The 21075-nt window shown below is 50.0% G+C and overlaps 1 protein-coding gene across 1 annotated transcript; it reads left to right on the forward strand.

The window, feature by feature from the left end:
* On the forward strand, positions 1 to 12150 carry LOC100226538 (uncharacterized). Its single transcript, XM_072919689.1, has 9 exons — positions 1 to 599; positions 1872 to 2089; positions 2749 to 2809; positions 3390 to 3485; positions 3792 to 3956; positions 4046 to 4171; positions 4576 to 4796; positions 4987 to 5015; positions 5591 to 12150. The coding sequence occupies exons 1-9, from the start codon at positions 63 to 65 to the stop codon at positions 11881 to 11883; spliced, it is 7746 nt and encodes a 2581-aa protein (XP_072775790.1). The 5' UTR covers positions 1 to 62; the 3' UTR covers positions 11884 to 12150.
* Positions 12151 to 21075: the final 8925 nt, after the last annotated feature.

Raw genomic sequence — 21075 nt, forward strand, 5'->3', positions numbered from 1 at the left:
TTCTCATTTCTCCTCCTGTTTCATCACCTCCTCCACCGGCTCTCCCACCTGGAAGTGCTGCCATGAGACGATATTTCTCCGGATATGGGGATGGGAGTTTCAGTTCTTCTTCTGCTCACTGCGGGACCTTGGGTGCTGGAGACGGGAGATTCAGAGGGTTTGGGCATGGGTACGGTAGCAGGAGCCTCCACAACCTTGGAGGGTTCAGGAATGTCTATACTGGTGGAGGCTACAGAGGAGAAGGAGTAAGATATGGGAGCTGCCTTGGCTTTGGTGGCTGGAGACAACCTGAGAGAGGCTTTGGTGGAAGAGGATATTTCGTGGGAGGTTTTCAGAGTGGTACAACAGGGCTTGGTGGCACCTACAGAGAAAGTTCAGGCAGGGAGGTACTCAGAGGAGGCCTTGGCATAGGGGAACAAGGGGCTGGACAGGGACTGGGACAGGCTGGAGTTCTCCGAGGCATTGAGGAGGTCCATGTCAACACCAACCTGCTGAAGCCAATACAGCTCCAGGTGGACCCTGAGTTCCAGCGAGAGCGCTCAGATGAGAGGGAGCAGATCAAAGCTCTCAACAACAAATTTGCATCATTCATCGAGAAGGTGAGTCCTGCTCTCTGTGCTGGAAGGGGGAGGTATAAGGTAGGTGTTAGTCATGGGGACACCTTCATGTCAAAATCACAGCATTGGCTGAATTCCCACAGGCTGCTGTGAAGCTCACAATGCATCCCTGTAAATGCCGCTGGGTGAATCAGTTTTTGCCTTGCGATAAAGATCTCAGAGTTGTCTTTTGTGGCAGGACAGTAAACTGCTGAGATTACACCAGCACATAAACTCACTTCTCTTTTGAGGAAAGTGGTTTCTGGGAATATATATATATATATATATATATATATATATATATATATATATATATTCTGGTGCCTGTATGTTGTTGATGCCAGCAGGAAAAATGGATGAGGGACTTGTACATCTTGATGAGTTAGTTTTTTTTCTCAAGCAAAGCCAAACCTTGCAAGAACATGCTGTTTTAATGCCTCTTCTTGCAGGGGTTTGCACTTAGCAGAAATTGCAAGTGAATTCAATTTCTCTGAATTATTAAACAAATCACTTCTTGGTTTGGAAGCCCTGCCATCTACTAGATTGTCCATCTTCAGCTTTTTCATTACTTTCCATCTCTCCAGTTTTGTTTTCTCTTCTGCATCTACTCAAACCAGCCTCAAAGGCTCTCCCACCCCGGTGGTATCTGGGAGGTGCTTCTGTCTCTGCTTCTCTCTTTTACATGTGGGGACTTCAGGGTTTCCTATTTCACTGGGCAGGGGGTGTTGGTTACACTGAGGAGGTTTAAGATTCCATATTCCTGAAAAATTAGCGTGTCTGTGACTCTTCTTTCCTTCCTCAACTATTGGGTGTCCAGGTTATCACCTGGTCAATATTACAGAAATTGTGGAGTGATTTGGATTGGGAGGGACCTTAAAGCTCATCCAGTTGCTGCCATGGGCAGGGACACCTTCCACTATCCCAGTCTGCTCCAAGCCCTGTCCAACCTGGCCTTGGACACTTCCAGGAATTGAGCATCCCCTGGGAAATCCATTCCAGGGCCTCACCACCCTCTCTGGGAGGAATTTCTTCCCAACATTGCATCTATCCCTGCCCTCTGGAAGTGGGAAGCCATTCCCTCTTGTCTTTTCTCTCCAGACTCTTGCCCCAGTCCCTCTCCAGCTCTCCAGGAGCCCTTTAGGCACCGTAAGGGACTCCAGGGTCTCCTTTCCCTTCTCCTCTCCAGGTGAGCACCCCCAGCTCTCTCAGCCTGTCTCCGTGGCAGAGATGCCAGCTGGATACATTCAGCCCCTCTGCATCTGCTTCACCTTCCAGGTTCAATGTCTGGAGCGGCAGAATCAGGCACTCTTGGCCAAGTGGGAACTTCTGCAGCAGCAGAGCTCTGGCCCCAAGGAGAGCAGGAACATCAACAGCTTCTTCCAGTCCTACATCACCAACCTGCAGCGGCAGCTTGAGACCCTCCAGAGCCAGAAGGAGCAGCTGGATCCCAAAGCCTACAACATGCTCCAGCTTGTTGAGGATTATAAAAACAGGTGAATAGTCACAAATCTGGGAAAACAGGTGCTGGGATTTTCCTAGGTGATGCTCATTGTGCCCTTGGATGGCAAAGCTCAGCTTTGCATCTCCAGGAGTTTGGAGTTTCTTAGCCCTGCTCTGCTGCAGGTGCATTATGGGGTTTGACTGTGATGCTGGAAGAGTCTGGTAAGGGTTGAACTCCCAAAAATCAGAGGAAAATCAAAGTTTGAGATGATCTCTCCCATCCTCTTTCCTTGCCAGACTCCTCCTTTTGTTTCCCCCCCGTAGCAGTGAGTGACCCAAGATTCCACTTGCGGGGCCCTGGTGGGAAGGGACAGAGCTGAGCTTGGGATGAAGTTGGGAAGAGTTGTTACCTTTTCTGGCTTAGATAATTTATGTCCACCCACAGCTCTGAAAAATGGAAAGTTTAGTTCAGAATTACTAAATGTAGAATTTATCTGTATTGACCCCATTTTTTGGGCTGTTTTAGTGCCTCTTTTTGTAGAGGGTTTGCACTTGCCAGAAATTGCAATTAAGGTGAAATGATGAATCTGTTGTTTACTGGTCCACCTGACTTAACAATTAAGATCAATAATTAAAGGTAATGGATAGATAAATTGAATAGATTAATTAATAATAGATAATAGATAATAATCTACCTCCTTCTGTCCTCCAGATTCGAGGACGAGATCAACAAACGCACATCCAAGGAGGAGGAATTTGTGGAGCTTAAAAAGGTGAATTAACCTGAGATCCTGAGCAAATCAAAGTCTTGGAAATAAAACAATACCTGGGTGGTTGCCAAGGTTCTCAAAAGCTGAAGTTTTTGCTGAGCTTTTTCTAATTTTAACCAAAGTAACTGAAAACCAGAACAAGACTGAGGAGTGAGTATTTCATCTAGAGAATGAATTGGTCCTTTGTAGGACAAATATCTAAAAAGTGCTGGGTTTTCCCTATTCTCTCAATCCCAATCCAAGTGTAATATTGTTATCAAGTTAAATAATGTCTGTAGATGGCTTAGAAAAATAAAGCTATCTGTGAAGAGAAAACTTTTTACTAGAAAGATGAATAAAAATTGTGTTTTCCCATTTCTCATATGCCCCAGGAACAGAATTATTGCTGCAGCCATGGTACTCACTTCCCAGCCAATTTTTTCAATTTTAAATGCTTTCCCTTTGTTCCCCTTGCTTTTCAAAAGAAATCTGAGCTCTCTAGGCCATTATTTGATCCCAGAAATGCATTTCAGTGGAGCATTTGGGTCAACAAAATGCAATTATTACAATATTTTGGGTTTTGTTTTTTTTTTTTTTTTTTCAGGAACTGGATAGTGCCTACATGGGAAAAATAGAGTTTGAGGTCCGAGTGGATATCCTGAGGCAGGAGTTGGAGTTCCTTCGGTGTTTATATGAAGCTGTGAGTGATTCAAATCTTACCCTCAGGTCTTGAAGGACACGCCTTCTGGAGATTCCCAGAAATTTTGCTTGGGTGGGATTTTTTGGCTTGGAGAATTAATTATCCTTGGCCTTTTGTGATTGAAAAGGAGTCTGGTCTAACTTTTGTCATGAAGGCTAGAAGACCTTGCAAATTACAAGTGGTACCTGGGGGCTGCAGGTGAAGAAATTCCAGTGGGAAATTGGCCACAATGTCCCATTTTTTCCTTATAAAGACCTGGAGTGACCACAAGGACTGTTAAAATCCCTAATCTGGTTTTCCCTGCAGGAGCTGTCCCAGCTGCAAACAGTTGTTGGTAACGTTGATGTTATTCTGTCCATGGACAACCAAAGGGACCTGAACATGGATGGAATCATCGAGGAAGTCAGGCGGGAATACGAGGGGATGGCCCACAGGAGCACAGCTGAAGTGGATGCCATGTACCGGGGCAGAGTGAGTGGACACCAGGGAAACAGGAACACAAATCTCCTCATTGGAAAAGAAACCAAAAATGTTTCTTTGTTGTGTCCTCTTCCCATCAGTACCAAGACCTGCAGAACATGTGGGTGAGTCAACGAGAGCAACTGAGGAACAGTCACCAGGAAATCCAGGAACTTGCCAGGCAGATCCAAAGACTCCAACCAGAAATTGAAATCACAAGGAAAAGGGTAAAGTTGATACTTTCCAGCAGGACTAAATGGTTTAAGCCCCATTTCCATGAGACCTCAAGGCAGTATGTAGCAGCCAGTCATTTGGAGGCAAAATTAGGGATGGAGTTTTCTCTTCCAATTGAAGCAGATTTAGATTTTTGGGATCTATATTGGGGGTTAATTGTGTTAGTTTACCCAGTCAAATGTATTTTTGCTGTTCTGTCACTGAGGAAAGCCTTTTGATTTCCAAGGAATGCCAGGAGGGTGTGAAAATTATGGGATTTGGGGGTTTTCCTGTGCTGGGATAGGTGCTGGACTCAATGATTCCTGTGGTTCCCTCCTGACTATGGATATTCCATTATTCTATTATAAATTCTCCCCACAGGTGGGACACGGTCACATTCCCTTTTTTCCCTCTGCAGAATTCCAGCCTCCAGGACGCTGTTAAAGATGCTGAGCACCGTGGGAGCTCAGCAGTCAGGGACGGCCAGGAAAAGCTAGAGGAGCTGGAAAATGCCCTCCAACAGGCCAAGGATGACCTTTCTCAGCTTGTGCATGATTACCAGGAGCTCCTGAATGTGAAGCTGGGCCTGGACATTGAGATAGCCATGTATCGATCACTCCTTGAAGAGGAGGAGAACAGGTGGGGGCAAAATCCATCCTGGGTGAAACACCCAGACAACGCAGCATGTCCATGGATCTGTCCCTGGGATCTCTGGGATGCACTGGGCCTGGGAGGAGTCACCTTTCTGCAGATCATTGATAAAGCCTAACCTGAATTTTAATTCTGATTTTATTGGCTGCCTTACTTCAATGTTACTTTCCCTCCACAGGATCCAGGAAGGATCACCAGCCACGATCTGTGAGTATCACAAGGATTTTCTCAGGGTTTTTAAGGAAAACTGCTCCTACTTTGTGGTCTTGACACCGCTGGAACAAACTATCCCAGTTCCCATCTTAATTCAGGAAAGGATGCAAAGGGGGGTTAGTGAACACACATTAATATAACAACTGGATTTAGAATTATTGGCTAATTCCTAATAAATTTGGAGGAAATGGGAAACACCACATTTAACCCACAGGTCTCTGATGCAGGACAGAAGGGAAGGAAATAAAAACTAATCCTAAAATTTGTGGAAAAGTTGAGGAAGCTGAAGAAGAGACAAACAGTCTTGGCCTTTGTAAAGGATAGGTTGCACTGGGTGTTCATGGGTGAAATAAGACATAAATTATATTAAAAAAAAAAAAAAAAAGCTAAAAACCCCAGAAAAATGAGAAAATATTCCATAGGTTGTTGTCTACTATGGGAGATTCTTGTTGGCCCCTTCAAAGATAAGTCCAAGACCACTGGGGTAGGAAGGATGATGCTTAAATCAGCCCTGCTCTGAATGTTTTGGTTAAAAAGAGTAAATTGAATGTAATTTCCATTTCTTGCAGGTGTCATTGACTACAATTCCAGAGCTGCTGGAGTCTTTGGAGGCATACAAAGTGTGCAGGGGAGAATGAGTTCTGGTGGTACCAGTGGGAGCGGAATGAAAGGGCCAGTCTCTGGAGGGGGAAAAGGTGGAAGCTCTGGAGGGGGTGGATCCTGCTCTGGTGGAGGTGGTTCCATGTCTGGAGGTGGAAAAGGTTCAGGATATGGAGGAGGAGGAAGCTCTGGCAGTGGAGGCTCCATCTGTGGAGGAGGAAGCTCTGGCAGTGGAGGCTCCATGTCCAAGGGTGGCAGCAGCTCTGGAGGGTGGGGGTCCAGCTCTGGTGGTGGTGGTTCCATGTCTGGAGGTGGAAAAGGCTCAGGATATGGAGGAGAAGGAAGCTCTGGCAGTGGAGGCTCCATCTGTGGAGGAGGAGGAAGCTCTGGCAGTGGAGGCTCCATGTCCAAGGGGGGCAGCAGCTCTGGAGGGTGGGGGTCCAGCTCTGGTGGTGGTGGTTCCATGTCTGGAGGAGGAAAAGGTTCAGGATATGGAGGAGGAGGAAGCTCTGGCAGTGGAGGCTCCATCTGTGGAGGAGGAGGAAGCTCTGGCAGTGGAGGCTCCATGTCCAAGGGTGGCAGCAGCTCTGGAGGGTGGGGGTCCAGCTCTGGTGGTGGTGGTTCCATGTCTGGAGGAGGAAAAGGTTCAGGATATGGAGGAGGAGGAAGCTCTGGCAGTGGAGGCTCCATGTCCAAGGGTGGCAGCAGCTCTGGAGGGTGGGGGTCCAGCTCTGGTGGTGGTGGTTCCAGGTCTGGAGGAGGAAAAGGTTCAGGATATGGAGGAGGAGGAAGCTCTGGCAGTGGAGGCTCCATCTGTGGAGGAGGAGGAAGCTCTGGCAGTGGAGGCTCCATCTGTGGAGGAGGAGGAAGCTCTGGCAGTGGAGGCTCCATGTCCAAGGGTGGCAGCAGCTCTGGAGGGTGGGGGTCCAGCTCTGGTGGTGGTGGTTCCATGTCTGGAGGTGGAAAAGGTTCAGGATATGGAGGAGGAGGAAGCTCTGGCAGTGGAGGCTCCATCTGTGGAGGAGGAAGCTCTGGCAGTGGAGGCTCCATGTCCAAGGGTGGCAGCAGCTCTGGAGGGTGGGGGTCCAGCTCTGGTGGTGGTGGTTCCATGTCTGGAGGTGGAAAAGGCTCAGGATATGGAGGAGGAGGAAGCTCTGGCAGTGGAGGCTCCATCTGTGGAGGAGGAGGAAGCTCTGGCAGTGGAGGCTCCATGTCCAAGGGGGGCAGCAGCTCTGGAGGGTGGGGGTCCAGCTCTGGTGGTGGTGGTTCCATGTCTGGAGGAGGAAAAGGTTCAGGATATGGAGGAGGAGGAAGCTCTGGCAGTGGAGGCTCCATCTGTGGAGGAGGAGGAAGCTCTGGCAGTGGAGGCTCCATGTCCAAGGGCGGCAGCAGCTCTGGAGGGTGGGGGTCCAGCTCTGGTGGTGGTGGTTCCAGGTCTGGAGGAGGAAAAGGTTCAGGATATGGAGGAGGAGGAAGCTCTGGCAGTGGAGGCTCCATCTGTGGAGGAGGAGGAAGCTCTGGCAGTGGAGGCTCCATGTCCAAGGGTGGCAGCAGCTCTGGAGGTGGAGGATCCAGCTGTGGAGGTGGAAAAGGCTCAGGATCTGGAGGACAAGGAAGTTCTGGCAGTGGAGGTTCCATGTCTGGAGGCAGCCAGAGCTCTGGCGGTCATGGATCTGGTTCTGGCAGTTGCAGCTCCCAGAGTGGGGGGATGAGCTCTGGAGGTGGGAGCAGCTGTGGCAGGAGGGGCTCCATGTCAGGATCTGGAGGACAAGGAAGCTGTGGTGGTGGAGGTTCCATGTCTGGAGGTGGCCAGAGCTCCGGTGGTTACGGATCTGGCTCTGGCAGTTGCAGCTCCCACAGTGGGGGGATGAGCTCTGGAGGTGGGAGCAGCTGTGGCAGGAGGGGCTCCATGTCAGGATCTGGAGGACAAGGAAGCTCTGGTGGTGGAGGTTCCATGTCTGGAGGCGGCCAGAGCTCTGGTGGATATGGATCAGGCTCTGGCAGTTGCAGCTCCCACAGTGGGGGGATGAGCTCTGGAGGTGGGAGCAGCTGTGGCAGGAGGGGCTCCATGTCAGGATCTGGAGGACAAGGAAGCTCTGGCAGTGGAGGTTCTATGTCTGGAGGCGGCCAGAGCTCCGGCGGTTACGGATCTGGTTCTGGCACTTGCAGCTCCCAGAGTGGGGGGATGAGCTCTGGAGGTGGGAGCAGCTGTGGCAGGAGGGGCTCCATGTCTGGAGGTGGAGGACAAGGAAGTTCTGGCAGTGGAGGTTCCATGTCTGGAGGCAGCCAGAGCTCTGGCGGTCATGGATCTGGTTCTGGCAGTTGCAGCTCCCACAGTGGGGGGATGAGCTCTGGAGGTGGGAGCAGCTGTGGCAGGAGGGGCTCCATGTCAGGATCTGGAGGACAAGGAAGCTCTGGCAGTGGAGGTTCCATGTCTGGAGGCGGCCAGAGCTCCGCTGGTTACGGATCTGGCTCTGGCAGTTGCAGCTCCCACAGTGGGGGGATGAGCTCTGGAGGTGGGAGCAGCTGTGGCAGGAGGGGCTCCATGTCTGGAGGTGGAGGACAAGGAAGCTCTGGCAGTGGAGGTTCCATGTCTGGAGGCGGCCAGAGCTCTGGCGGTCATGGATCTGGTTCTGGCAGTTGCAGCTCCCACAGTGGGGGGATGAGCTCTGGAGGTGGGAGCAGCTGTGGCAGGAGGGGCTCCATGTCTGGAGGTGGAGGACAAGGAAGCTCTGGTGGTGGAGGTTCCATGTCTGGAGGCGGCCAGAGCTCTGGCGGTCATGGATCTGGTTCTGGCAGTTGCAGCTCCCACGGTGGGGGGATGAGCTCTGGAGGTGGGAGCAGCTGTGGCAGGAGGGGCTCCATGTCTGGAGGTGGAGGACAAGGAAGTTCTGGCAGTGGAGGTTCCATGTCTGGAGGCGGCCAGAGCTCTGGTGGTCATGGATCTGGCTCTGGAAGTTGCAGCTCCCAGAGTGGGGGGATGAGCTCTGGAGGTGGGAGCAGCTGTGGCAGGAGAGGCTCCATGTCTGGAGGTGGAGGACAAGGAAGTTCTGGCAGTGGAGGTTCCATGTCTGGAGGCGGCCAGAGCTCTGGCGGTTACGGATCTGGTTCTGGCAGTTGCAGCTCCCACGGTGGGGGGATGAGCTCTGGAGGTGGGAGCAGCTGTGGCAGGAGGGGCTCCATGTCAGGATCTGGAGGACAAGGAAGCTCTGGTGGTGGAGGTTCCATGTCTGGAGGCAGCCAGAGCTCTGGTGGCCATGGATCTGGTTCTGGCAGTTGCAGCTCCCACAGTGGGGGGATGAGCTCTGGAGGTGGGAGCAGCTGTGGCAGGAGGGGCTCCATGTCTGGAGGTGGAGGACAAGGAAGCTCTGGTGGTGGAGGTTCCATGTCTGGAGGCGGCCAGAGCTCTGGCGGTTACGGATCTGGTTCTGGCAGTTGCAGCCCCCACAGTGGGGGGATGAGCTCTGGAGGCTGGAGCAGTTCTGGCAGAAGAGGCTCCATGTCTGGAGGTGGTCACAGCTCAGGTGGATATAGATCAGGCTCTGGTAGCGGCAGTTGCAGCCCCCATAGTGGGGGGATGAGCTCTGGAGGCTGGAGCAGTTCTGGCAGAAGAGGCTCCATGTCTGGAGGTGGTCACAGCTCAGGTGGATATGGATCAGGCTCTGGCAGTTGCAGCCCCCATAGTGGGGGGATGAGCTCTGGCAGCTGGAGTGGCTCTGGCAGGAGAGGCTCAATGTCTGGAGAAGGAGGAAGCTCAGGTCATGGAGGATCCAGTTATGGCAGCAGTGGGTGCACTGGTGGGGGAGAAGGAGGTTCAGGGTATGGAGGGAGCTCAGGATATGGAGGTGGCTCTTGCAGGAGGGGCTCCATGTCTGGTGGTGGTTCCAGCTCTGGAGGGCTGGGATCGGGATCTGGCAGTGGTGGGAGCAGCTCTGGAGGAGGAATCAGCTCTGGGTATGGAGGAAGCTCAGGCAGTGGTGGATCGAGCTCTGGCTATATTGGTGGTGGGGATGGGGGTTCAGGGTATGGAGGGAGCTCAAGCAGGAGAGGCTCCATGTCTGGGGGTGGTTCCAGCTCTGGTGGATATGGATCAGGCTCTGGCAGTTGCAGCCCCCATAGTGGGGGAATGAGCTCTGGAGGCTGGAGCAGTTCTGGCAGGAGAGGCTCCATATCTGGAGGTGGAGGAAGCTCAGGTTATGGAGGATCTAGTTACGGCAGTGGTCGGTCCATTGGTGGGGGAGAAGGAGGAAGCCCAGGGTATGGAGGAGGAAGCTCCGGCAGGAGAGGTTCCATCTCTGGTGGTGGAGAAGGAGGAGGAAGCTATGGCAGTGGTGGATCTGGTTATGGCAGTGGCAGCTGCACTGGTGGAGGAGAGGGGGGCTCAGGGTACGGAGGAACAGGAAGCTCAGTCCGAAGAGGCTCCATGTCTGGAGGTGGTCACAGCTCTGGAGGGCTGGGATCAGGATCTGGAAGTGGTGGGAGCAGCTCTGGAGGAGGAATCAGCTCTGGGTATGGAGGAAGCTCAGGCAGTGGTGGATCAAGCTCTGGCTGTATTGGTGGTGGGGATGGGGGTTCAGGGTATGGAGGGAGCTCAAGCAGGAGAGGCTCCATGTCTGGGGGTGGTTCCAGCTCTGGTGGATATGGATCAGGCTCTGGCAGTTGCAGCCCCCATAGTGGGGGGAAGAGCTCTGGAGGCTGGAGCAGCTCTGGCAGGAGAGGCTCCATGTCTGGAGGTGGAGGAAGCTCAGGTTATGGAGGATCCAGTTACGGCAGTGGTGGATCCAGTTATGGCAGTGGCGGCTGCATTGGTGGAGGAGAGGGGGGCTCAGGGTACGGAGGAACAGGAAGCTCAGGCCGAAGAGGCTCCATGTCTGGAGGTGGTCACAGCTCAGGTGGATATGGATCAGGCTCTGGTAGTGGCAGTGGCAGCCCCCATAGTGGGGGGATGAGCTCTGGCAGCTGGAGTAGCTCTGGCAGGAGAGGCTCCATGTCTGGAGAAGGAGGAAGCTCAGGTCATGGAAGATCCAGTTATGGCAGCAGTGGGTGCACTGGTGGGGGAGAAGGAGGTTCAGGGTATGGAGGGAGCTCAGGATATGGAGGTGGCTCTTGCAGGAGGGGCTCCATGTCTGGTGGTGGTTCCAGCTCTGGGGGGCTGGGATCGGGATCTGGCAGTGGTGGGAGCAGCTCTGGAGGAGGAATCAGCTCTGGGTATGGAGGAAGCTCAGGCAGTGGTGGATCAAGCTCTGGCTGTATTGGTGGTGGGGATGGGGGTTCAGGATATGGAGGGAGCTCAAGCAGGAGAGGCTCCATATCTGGAGGTGGTCACAGCTCAGGTGGATATGGATCAGGCTCTGGCAGTTGCAGCCCCCACAGTGGGGGGATGAGCTCTGGAGGCTGGAGCAGTTCTGGCAGGAGAGGCTCCATGTCTGGAGGTGGAGGAAGCTCAGGTTATGGAGGATCCAGTTACGGCAGTGGTGGATCCAGTTATGGCAGTGGCGGCTGCATTGGTGGAGGAGAGGGGGGCTCAGGGTATGGAGGAACAGGAAGCTCAGGCCAAAGAGGCTCCATGTCTGGAGGTGGTCACAGCTCAGGTGGATATGGATCAGGTTCTGGCAGTTGCAGCCCCCATAGTGGGGGGATGAGCTCTGGAGGCTGGAGCAGTTCTGGCAGGAGAGGCTCCATGTCTGGAGAAGGAGGAAGCTCAGGTCATGGAGGATCCAGTTATGGCAGCAGTGGGTGCATTGGTGGTGGAGAAGGAGGCTCAGGGTATGGAGGGAGCTCAAGCTATGGAGGTGGCTCTGGGAGGAGAGGTTCCATCTCTGGTGGTGGGGAAGGAGGAGGAAGTTATGGCAGTGGTGGATCCACTTATGGCAGTGGCGGCTGCACTGGTGGAGGAGAGGGGGGCTCAGGGTACGGAGGAGGGTCGGGATATGGGGGATTATCTGGATATGGTGGAGGCTCAGCGTATGGAGGGGGGAGCTCAGGCAGGAGAGGATCAATCTCTGGAGGAAGAAGAAGCTCCATCTCTGGAGTTTGGGGATCAAGCTCTGCTGGCACCTGCAGGCCTGGCAGTGGAGGGGAAGGAGGTTGGGTTTGCTCTGGAGGGGACAGTTGTTACGGAGGTGGGACCTGTGTAGATGCCAGCTGCAGAGATGTGACTGAGGAATGCAGGTCGGGAGGAGCGTGGTCTTCTCCAAGCCCAGGTTCCTGGTCTGCCTATGGAAGTGGCTCTGTTTCCCCCGGAGATGCTGCCCACAAGTAAAACTTGAATGCAAAATCTCAGCAGTGGAACAGGATGAAGCCATTCCCTCATTGTCGGAGGCAATGGGATTTTCCTGCTGTCAGCATTAGTCTGGATGGGCTGTGCATCATCCTGAGCTCTCCCTGCACAACCATCCTGGAGTCTCCATCCCACTCCTCTGCTGGATGCTGATATTGTGATGGTGTACCTTCCTTGGGCTTTCTCAGAGCTTTTAATCTCAGGCTGTGTGGAACCTTTATCTTTGACTACTAAAAGCTTGAAACCCTGTCTGGTGTGTTTGTTTTGATCTGGGGAGGGCAGGACTCTGATGTCTCTGATGAGATCTTTGATAGAACTTTCCATGTAAATGAATCATGGAAATCTGATCCAACCACAGGAAAAAGTTCCGGGAAAAAGTGAAAAAGTAGAAGAAGGTGTCTGGAAAAGAATGACAAATGAAGATCATCTGCTGTAAAAATGGGATTTAGGGCCAAGTCTTGTATGTCTGGTCTGACCAGTCAGCCAGGACACATGGCTACACCTCAGATCCATCATTCCCTCTAGGAGTCACTCATTAAATAACTTGGGGGCAGATCCTCTGTATAGCTTTTTTTTTCTGTCACTGCAGCTGCAGATGAAGAAAGGAGCAGAAAGTCTGGGAATAACAAAGCCTCATCTCGCTTTTGGTTCAGTTTTCCCCCTGCAGTCCCAAGTTAAGGTGAGATAGGGTGTACTTGAGGAAAATTTTCTTGGCCAACATCTGATTTTGGGGTTTTTCCTGCTCAGAGTTTGAGATGGACTTGATTGTTGTGTGTCACTTCCAACTCAGGATATTCCATGATTCTGTGATCTTATTCAGTGATGATTTTTATCAGAGGAAGCAAGATATTCCCTAAATTTCGCCCAGAACCTCCTTAAAGTCCAATAAAAAGTTATAACGAAGCACAGAGCAGCTGATTTTATTCGAAAGTTTGTTCAAGAAGCTCAATTTAATAATGTCACTCTTGTTTAGCAACACTCCACTAAGACATCTGGAGTGTCCCAATCCCATTTGGAATATTTAATGTCCTTTCCCCAGCTTGAGGGAAGGGGATCCTCTCTTTTGGACCTGTGCCCTGCCTGCCAGGACATGCCCCCTTCCTGCCAGGACACGCACCCTTCTTGCCAAGACCTTGCCAAGACCTGTCCCCTGACTGTTAGGACATGATCTGCCTGCCAGGACATGCCCCCTTCCTGTTAGGACATGCCCCTTGCCTACCAGAACATGTCCCCTTCCTTCCAGGACCTGCCTCCTACCTGTTAGAACATGCCCCCTGCCTGGCAAGACATGCCCTGTCTCCCAGGACATGCCCCCTGCCTGCCAGGACACGCCCCCTTCTTGTTGTGGACAACTCCCTTGCCCTGATTGCCAGGGACTTACTTTATCCCTAGAGAATCTCCACATGCCCAGAGGAGGGCCTTTACCTCTAAGGAGAGGCCTCAGTCTCTCTGTTCCACTCGCTTCCCCCCCGTTCCCGGCCGACCCCTTCGCAGGAGTCCGAAAACGCGGTACTAGGGATCCCTTTCACTTCGGGGGTCCGAGCCGCCGGCCCCCGTCTCACTCATTCACTCACTCGCTCGCTCGCCTCCCAGTTTTTCTCACCAATCCGTCGTCCCTCCGTGTTGCTCCTCCGCGTGGCTCGTCTCACTCTGATCCTAGGGTCCAGTAGCCAGCAAATCCCGAGGGTCCCTCGAAGCAGGTGGTCGAGCTGTCCAGCTGTCCAGGGTTCCTCTTCGGGCGTGACTATCCCAGATGAGCCCCCAAATTGAAATGACCAGGGTCTATGCCTTTATTAATAGTCAGCTCTTTATTAAAAAGTCAGCTCGGCAGGGGGCTCAACAACGAGCTCGCCTCCGCTGTTGTAGCTTCTCCGGTAGCCGAAGGGTGAGGAAGGGTGAGCAGAAATGCAGAGTCTGTCCCTGGAGGTCCCGTGGCACGCTGGTAGCTGGAGGAGAAGAGGTGTGCAGTCCGTATCTGAAGTCCCAGCAGACTGTCCTCTCTCCTTTTCTCCTGGCACACTGGTAGCCGCAGGGTGGGGGGATGTGCAGAGCCTGCTGCCGAAGTCCAGCAGCAGCTGTCCCTCTCCTTCCCTCCTGGTAACACCAGGAAGTGTGTGTGCTTTGCTCCTGCTTCCCACAGCCCAGTCCAGTCTGGTCCTCTGTAGGTTATGGTGACAGGTCAAACACAGACTAGAGATGTGGTTCCCTTTTCCCCAACGAGCACACCCATACAGCCCCCTCCACTGTGCCCATGTTTTCCATTTAGGGGTGTTTTTCATCCCCAAAACCCCCTCCCATGATTCCACTGGATTATTTTGTATCCCAGTCCTAGAATGGTAGTGAGGGTGGGGGGAGGTAGGTGATTCCCAGGAACAATTAGCTAATTAACATTTCAATGTCAGTACTTAGCCCAAGCCAAGTGTCCCAGCCAGGCTATTTTGTTCATAACACCATGGTCCCAATGGTTTTTTATTTGCATTTTAGTCCTGGAATGGCAGCGTGGGTGGGAGAGGCAAGTTATCTCTAGGTAGTTTAGAGAAAACAAACAGAGCAATTATTGGTACTTAGCTAGAGCTCGCAGCTGTTCCAGTTTTGCCATGGAAACCAGGAAGGCGACCCCGGGCCACTGGGAACTTTGCTCATTACACCTGGGCAGCCGATCCCGGTGCCCCAACCGCACTCTCGGAACAGCAGGCCGGAACCACAGGGATGAGCAGAAATCCCTGGGAGACGGACGAGATGTATCAGAAATTCCACAGCAAATAGCTGGAACCTGCGGGATGTCCTGGCAGGGCAGGGGGATGCAGGGGCCAGCAGCAGAAGAAAGGTTCCCCACTGGGTTATGGTGGTGGCAGCTGTTATGAATAAGAAATTGCTTATGTTCCAAAGGCCTGCTGTTAACTGATCGTGGATCAACTATCTGTTGTTCATCCCCGGTTAATTACCTGCTGTTCATCCCAAGTTAGAAATCCCTCTCAGTAGGGTCAGGTTTCACCTTTTCTACTTCCTAGAGATTGGCACCTGGGACTGTGAGGAGGAAGTAACATCGGAAGCCACATGCAAATGTTGAGACACACCAAATCCAACATCGAAAAACCCCTAGAACAACGAGCCACCACAAAATTGAAGGACCTAAACAAATACAAAGGGTGAGCAATTAGTCCTAGTGTCCACCAGGACATTTTTAACCTCTCGCTGAGACGTCAGCCAGAGTAAAGACTCCAGATTACAGGTTAGGTTTTGGGAATCTTGTTATTCCTGTGAGGAGAAAACCTCCAGCTCTGCCCGTGTGCAAAGCGGACAAAGTTGCACTCCTCCTCCTCTGTGCTACTCTGGGAAACAGCAGCAGCACAAGCAGTGGTGTTTGCATGACCCGTTGGGCCACCATCCGAGCTGGTCATGTTTTAATAAAGGCATTCAAAAGGAGAACGATCTCCTGTCCATTCTTCTCAGCAGCGAATTCCTTTCCCCAAGCTGCAGGTCCGACTGTCCTCCTACCAAGCCCAGAAGCAAGAGAGCAGCTGCCCTCAACCTCGTCTCTTTTTACCTGCCCCCATTCTCGAGGTATCTCTGCTCCCTTCCCCCCCAGACAAGCTCCCAAAAACCAAAGGAGTTCCCCCTCCCCAACGTCTCAAGCACCCATCCATCAGTGCTTCTTAGCAACTCAGTGGGAAGAAATTCCACAGGTAATAAGAAAAGAACTAGACAAGACCCAACTGCCAACACCAGCGCATTCCCTGATTCCATGTGGAGCCAAACTCCAGCAAAGTCTGGAGGCACTTTGGAACTGCATGGAGGGAGCTCCAGATGTTATAGTTCAAAACTGGGTGTCACCTGGGTTCAGCTTCATGGCCAACCAGAGGCATCACCATCCAGGTGAAACCTCAGGATCCAAATGAAAGCCACTCCGCATCATCACAATTCTGGTTTTATCAGATTAGGCTTTAATTCAGGCAAAACTTCATCTTTTAGGATAAGAAGTGCAGTAATTCTGCACAGTCCAGAGGGTCACAGGGCTCTGGTTTAATGGATAAATTAATTGTGCAACCAGCGTGTTTCTCATCTCTAATCAGAAGAAATAAAATTTCATAAATAACAAAAATATCTCATGATTAATTAAATGTATTATTAATACAATTATATAATTAATTTAAAGTGTTATGATTAAGAATACAATATTATATTGACAATGAAAATTATTATTGCAAAAATATTTATTATTAATAAAGATATATGGTAATAATATAATATAATAAATATAATATAATAAATATAATATAATATAACATAATATATTATAATATAATATAATATAATATAATATAATATAATATAATATAATATAATATAATATAATATAATATAATATAATATAATATAATATAATATAATATAATATAATATAATATAATATAATATAATATAATATAATATAATATAATATAATATAATATAATATAATATAATACAATATTTAATAAAAGTATTGAAAATAAAAATTATTGGACTAATATGATTATATCAATATTATAGGTATTGATTAATAATTTAAATATTAGATTATGGAGTAAATATGTGATTAGTATTAGACTAATAATAAATGTATCTGATTAATAATAAGAATACGGGATTACCAACAAAAAAATCAGCTTAGTAAAAAATTTGAATTATGATAGAAATATCTGATTAATAGTAAAAATATTTTATTAATAATAAAAAATATGAGTTCTGTGGTCAGGCCTGAGTGTTTTTTACTGATCACTCTTGAAAAGAATGAAAGGACAGAAAGGAAGAAAACCTTTAAGAAATGAGCACTTCTGGAGGCAATTCCAGCATCCCATTCATGCCTTTCCCTTGGAGGGGATGAGTCACCTGCTGGGGATCAGACACAGCCTCTGCTCCAGGTGACGCCAGACTTGTGAGGTTCCAAGCAGAGCTGAGAGCAGCAGCTGGGAACCCCCGAGGGCGTTCAGTGCTGTTTGCACACTGGGAGTGTTTCCCTGGAAGGGAATATCCAAGCCTGTTCTGCTCATCAGCGGAGCCATCAAGGGCTGCCTGGTTTCTGGAGGTGTGGTCCAGCACCTCCTTCCATATCCAATTATACCTGCTGGAGTAGGAGGGCAAAATCTCATCTGGTGTTTGAGTTGCCTAAAAAATACCATATTTCTTACTATTTATAGTGGTTCCTTTCCTCCATGAGCTTTTCATCCGGTTCCTGCTAGTTCTGCAAGAAGAGCATCTGGCCCAGTTTAGGACTTTGGACCACACAGATTTAAGACCAACACCAAGATTTAGGTCTTTAGACCATGTGAATTTAAGAATAAGACCAAATTTCTGGGGTTTAGACACAAGTTTAAGTTCAAGATCCAGTTTTAGGTCTTCGGACTACAAAAAACTTAAGACCAACATCATATTCAGGTCTTTGGAGCACACAGGTTTGAGATCAAGGTGTTTGGACCACAAAAATTTAAGATCAAGGCTAAATTCCAGGGGTTTGGAGCACAGAGATCTAAGACCAAGCACAAATTCCAGACTTTCAGACCACACAAATTTAAGACCAACGCCAACATTCAGGTCTATGGACCACAGAAATTTAAGACGAAGGCTGAGATTCAGTTCTTTGGACCATTCAGATTTTAGCTGTGGTGATCAAGCAGATGATTTTCTTTCCAGCGCCAAAGCATATTAAAAAATGTGCAGAAAACATCAAAAAAAGATGCAATGTTGATGTTTTCATGGTCATGTCCACTGCTGGCTCCTCATTGGCTCATCCCTAAATTCACAGAATAACAGAATATATCCTGAGCTGGGTGGGACCCACAAGGATCATCCAAGTCCAGACTCTGTTTCAAACGTCAGTTTGAGATCACCAATGAAAATGTCATGAGATTGATTCCAAAAGGCTGCAGACATTTCGAGTTTTGGCGTTCAGGGGCTGAGCTGAAGAGAAGAGGATCAAAAGGGGGGCCCCCAGCAGATGTCTTGGTGTGTGTTTTCCATCACCGCCGGGCTGTGAATACCGAGAGAAGGAGTTTGCTGACATCCTGTGCCCAGGCAGAGCAGGAGCCTCTGGGAGTGCTGGCAGATGAGCAGGATCCTGGGAATAGGGGGAGGACAGGGAGAAGGGAGGAGCTGGCAGAAGGTCAGTTCTCTTTGGAGCTGGTTTTATGCCAGAGGTTCACACACATGTTTTACAGAACATCCCAGGCTGAGTCAGCCTCGGAACATGAGTCCATGAGGAACGTCAGCTTCCATGGATTGAGGACCTCGTTGTCCAAGTGCTGTCCTAAATATTCTCTCCCACTGCTGTAACAACCTCTTGCTTGTGGCATCCTGGGAGGTTCCTGAGTGTTTCTGGGTGTGATCTGGCTCATCCCATGGAATTGCAGAACTATGGAATATCCTGAGCTGAAAAGGACCCACAAGGATCTTTGAGTCCAAGGCCCTGCACAGACACCCCAAAAAATCCACTAATTACAAAATCCCACCTCCTGAGAGCATTGTCCAAATGTTCCTGGAGCTGTGGTAGCCTCGGGGCCGTGACCATACCCTGGGGAGCCTGGGCAGTGTTCAACCATTCCCTAGGGAAAAGCCTTTTCCTGATTTCCAACCTAAACGTCCCCTGACACAGCTGCAGCCATTCTCTGGGTCCTGTCCCTGGTCCCCAGAGCAGAGATCGGAGCTGTCCCTCAGGATGAAGCTGCAGCCCCCAATGAGCCTCCCCTCAGACTCCTCTTCTCCAGCCAGACAAATCAATCCTCAGCTGCTTCTTGTGTGGCCCCTCCAGACCCTTCCTCATCCTCACAGCCCTCTTTTGGGTGCTCCAGGATTCTCCAGGATGCTCCTGGCACCCCCAGGAACCCAGCAGGGGCCCAAATGCACTAGACACCACCATCTAGTGGGAGGAAAAGGTTGTGCTGTGCTAGTATGGAGCTGGTCTTTGCCCCAGTTCTCCCAGTCTGACTGGTGGAATTTTTTACACCTTTGCTGTGCAGATTGTGACCAGAACAAGACGTTCCCTCCTGATTTACTTTGGCAAAAAGCCGTGAAATTAGTCACGGCTGTATTGTAGCACCATCAAAATTGTGGGGCTCATTTCTGGGCCTCTTTCCAAAATTCCTGTTGATTAGAAGAGCACTGGTGAGCCGTGATTACCCTGGTACACAGGCCACAACCAACCCTCCCTGTCTTGGGAGGGAGCTGCAGAAAGATGACTGCTCTGACACAGATACACCGAGTTCCACCAGCACTGCTTCAGGAAGCAGCTGTGTTCTCTGCTTCCCACTAGGTGGGAAAAGCAGAGAACACCTGGTATGCTTCAAATTTGGGGACCTTTGACTGTCAAATGAGGCATAAATATTTTGTCTCCTACAGCAAAACAGGGATGGGGTAGAGCTGGGAGAGGGAGGCAGAGCTGATAGGGTGGCATCAGGTGGCCTCAGGTACATTTTGGGGACTCAGGGTTGTTAGGGGTCAAGTGGGCTGGGGGCCAGAATGAAGGGTGATCCAATGGATGAATTTTTTGTGACATCCAGGACTGTGAAACCCCAAATTCAGAAGTTTGGCTTAGAAAAGTAGAAGAAAACTCACTTAAACCATCCACAATCTTTTGCTATTTATTCTGGGAGGACAACCTGGACCCAGCCATGAACCAGTTGGCTCTGGCCACAGAAAGGAAATAAAGACTGTGTGTAAACTCTTTCTTTGCTTGAAAAGCTCCAAATTTTCAAGGCATGTGCTGTGAGAACCCTGCTCAGGAACCTTGGGGTACCACAGGGGTACTGGGAGGGGGATTCAGCAGAGCCCAAGGAGAGACAAACTGGAGGCACAAAATGAAGCTGAATCAGAGCAGCTCCAGGCCAAATGTCCTCCCCTGGGCTCCAATCCTGCTCTTCCAGCTGGGAATTCCATGCATGCTGCCGCTGTTTAAATGAAACTTGCAAACTTCAATTACTGTCCTGTGTGGGTGTAATTGATAGCGCTGTCAAGAACTCGTAATTAAGCTTCTTGTCTTTCCAGCTGCTTCATCCTATCAATTATCTCCCTTGCTGGGCTGAGGGCAAAGTGTTCCAGAACAGAACATTTGCAAATAATGAGGTACAGGGAAACCTTTGGCATCAGCTGCTCTTGGAAACAGAATTCCAGCAAGATTCTTTGTAACCAGATTAGCTTTTTATCAGCTTTCTTGTGAAAACCACTTTGATGAAGCCAGGAACTGAAAAAATTAATTAAAAAATTAAAAAATCCCCGAAAAACCAAGACATGAAATGAACAGGGGAAATATTTCTTGGTGATTTGAAATGCTTAAATATTTAATGGCCATAAAAACATTGACTGAGGTTTGAGTCTATTGAAAAAGTTCAGGATTGATCTGGTGGAGTAGCAGAGGAAAGTTATTTCTTCTCAGTGATCTGAAATAAAACGTTCACCATGTTTTGTTTTGAAAGAGACTTTGGCAGGAAGCCTTGAGCAGAGAGATTGAATCTTGGCTCCACCTCTCGGGCTCTCAGCAACTCTGTGAAACTTCTCAGCCTTTTCTTCTCCACCTGTCAAGACACTCTAATAAATCCCTTTTTATGTGCCTTAAGCTATCCCAAGGGTTTTAATTACAAGCTCCCATGTAAAGGATAGTGACAAGGAGTAGCAGATGGATTAATAAGGAATTTTGCAGGATGCAGGTTCCTTTATGCTCTGCCCACATTTATGCTCTGCCCACCACAGCCAGTTTACCACTGCTCTCAGTTAAATATTAACCCAAGTCCAATTAACAGCCTTGGGATAGAACCTCTTACTTTAAAAGCTTTTTATTGTCTTCTCCATGTGAGATTTGTTTTCCAGGTGTTCTACGCAATCAAAGCCAAAGACTTAACAAGAATCACAGAACCATGGATTGGGTTGGAAGGGAACTTAAAACTTACCTAGTCACACCTCTGCCATGGGCAGGAACACCTTTCACTTCCAGGGTGCTCCAAGCCCCATCCAACCTGACTTTGGACACTTACAGGAATCAGGCAGCCACAGATCCTCTGGGAAAAGCATTGCAGGGCCTCATCACCCTCACAGGGAGGAATTCCTGCCAAATATCCCATCCACCATGGCCCTCTGGCAGTGGGAAGCCATTGCCCGTATCCTGTCCCTCCATCCCTTCTCCCCAGTCCCTCTCCAGCTCTCCTG

The sequence above is a fragment of the Taeniopygia guttata genome, chromosome 29 (genome assembly GCF_048771995.1).
Source record: "Taeniopygia guttata chromosome 29, bTaeGut7.mat, whole genome shotgun sequence".
NCBI lineage: Eukaryota > Metazoa > Chordata > Aves > Passeriformes > Estrildidae > Taeniopygia > Taeniopygia guttata.

What these genes read in the sequence shown, in the direction of transcription:
- LOC100226538 (XM_072919689.1), top strand. Translation starts at nt 63, where the DNA reads ATGAGACGATATTTCTCCGGATATGGGGATGGGAGTTTCAGTTCTTCT. An exon ending in TTGCATCATTCATCGAGAAG is followed by an intron (nt 600 to 1,871) that starts GTGAGTCCTGCT and finishes TTCACCTTCCAG; the next exon opens with GTTCAATGTCTGGAGCGGCA. An exon ending in TTCGGTGTTTATATGAAGCT is followed by an intron (nt 3,486 to 3,791) that starts GTGAGTGATTCA and finishes TTTTCCCTGCAG; the next exon opens with GAGCTGTCCCAGCTGCAAAC.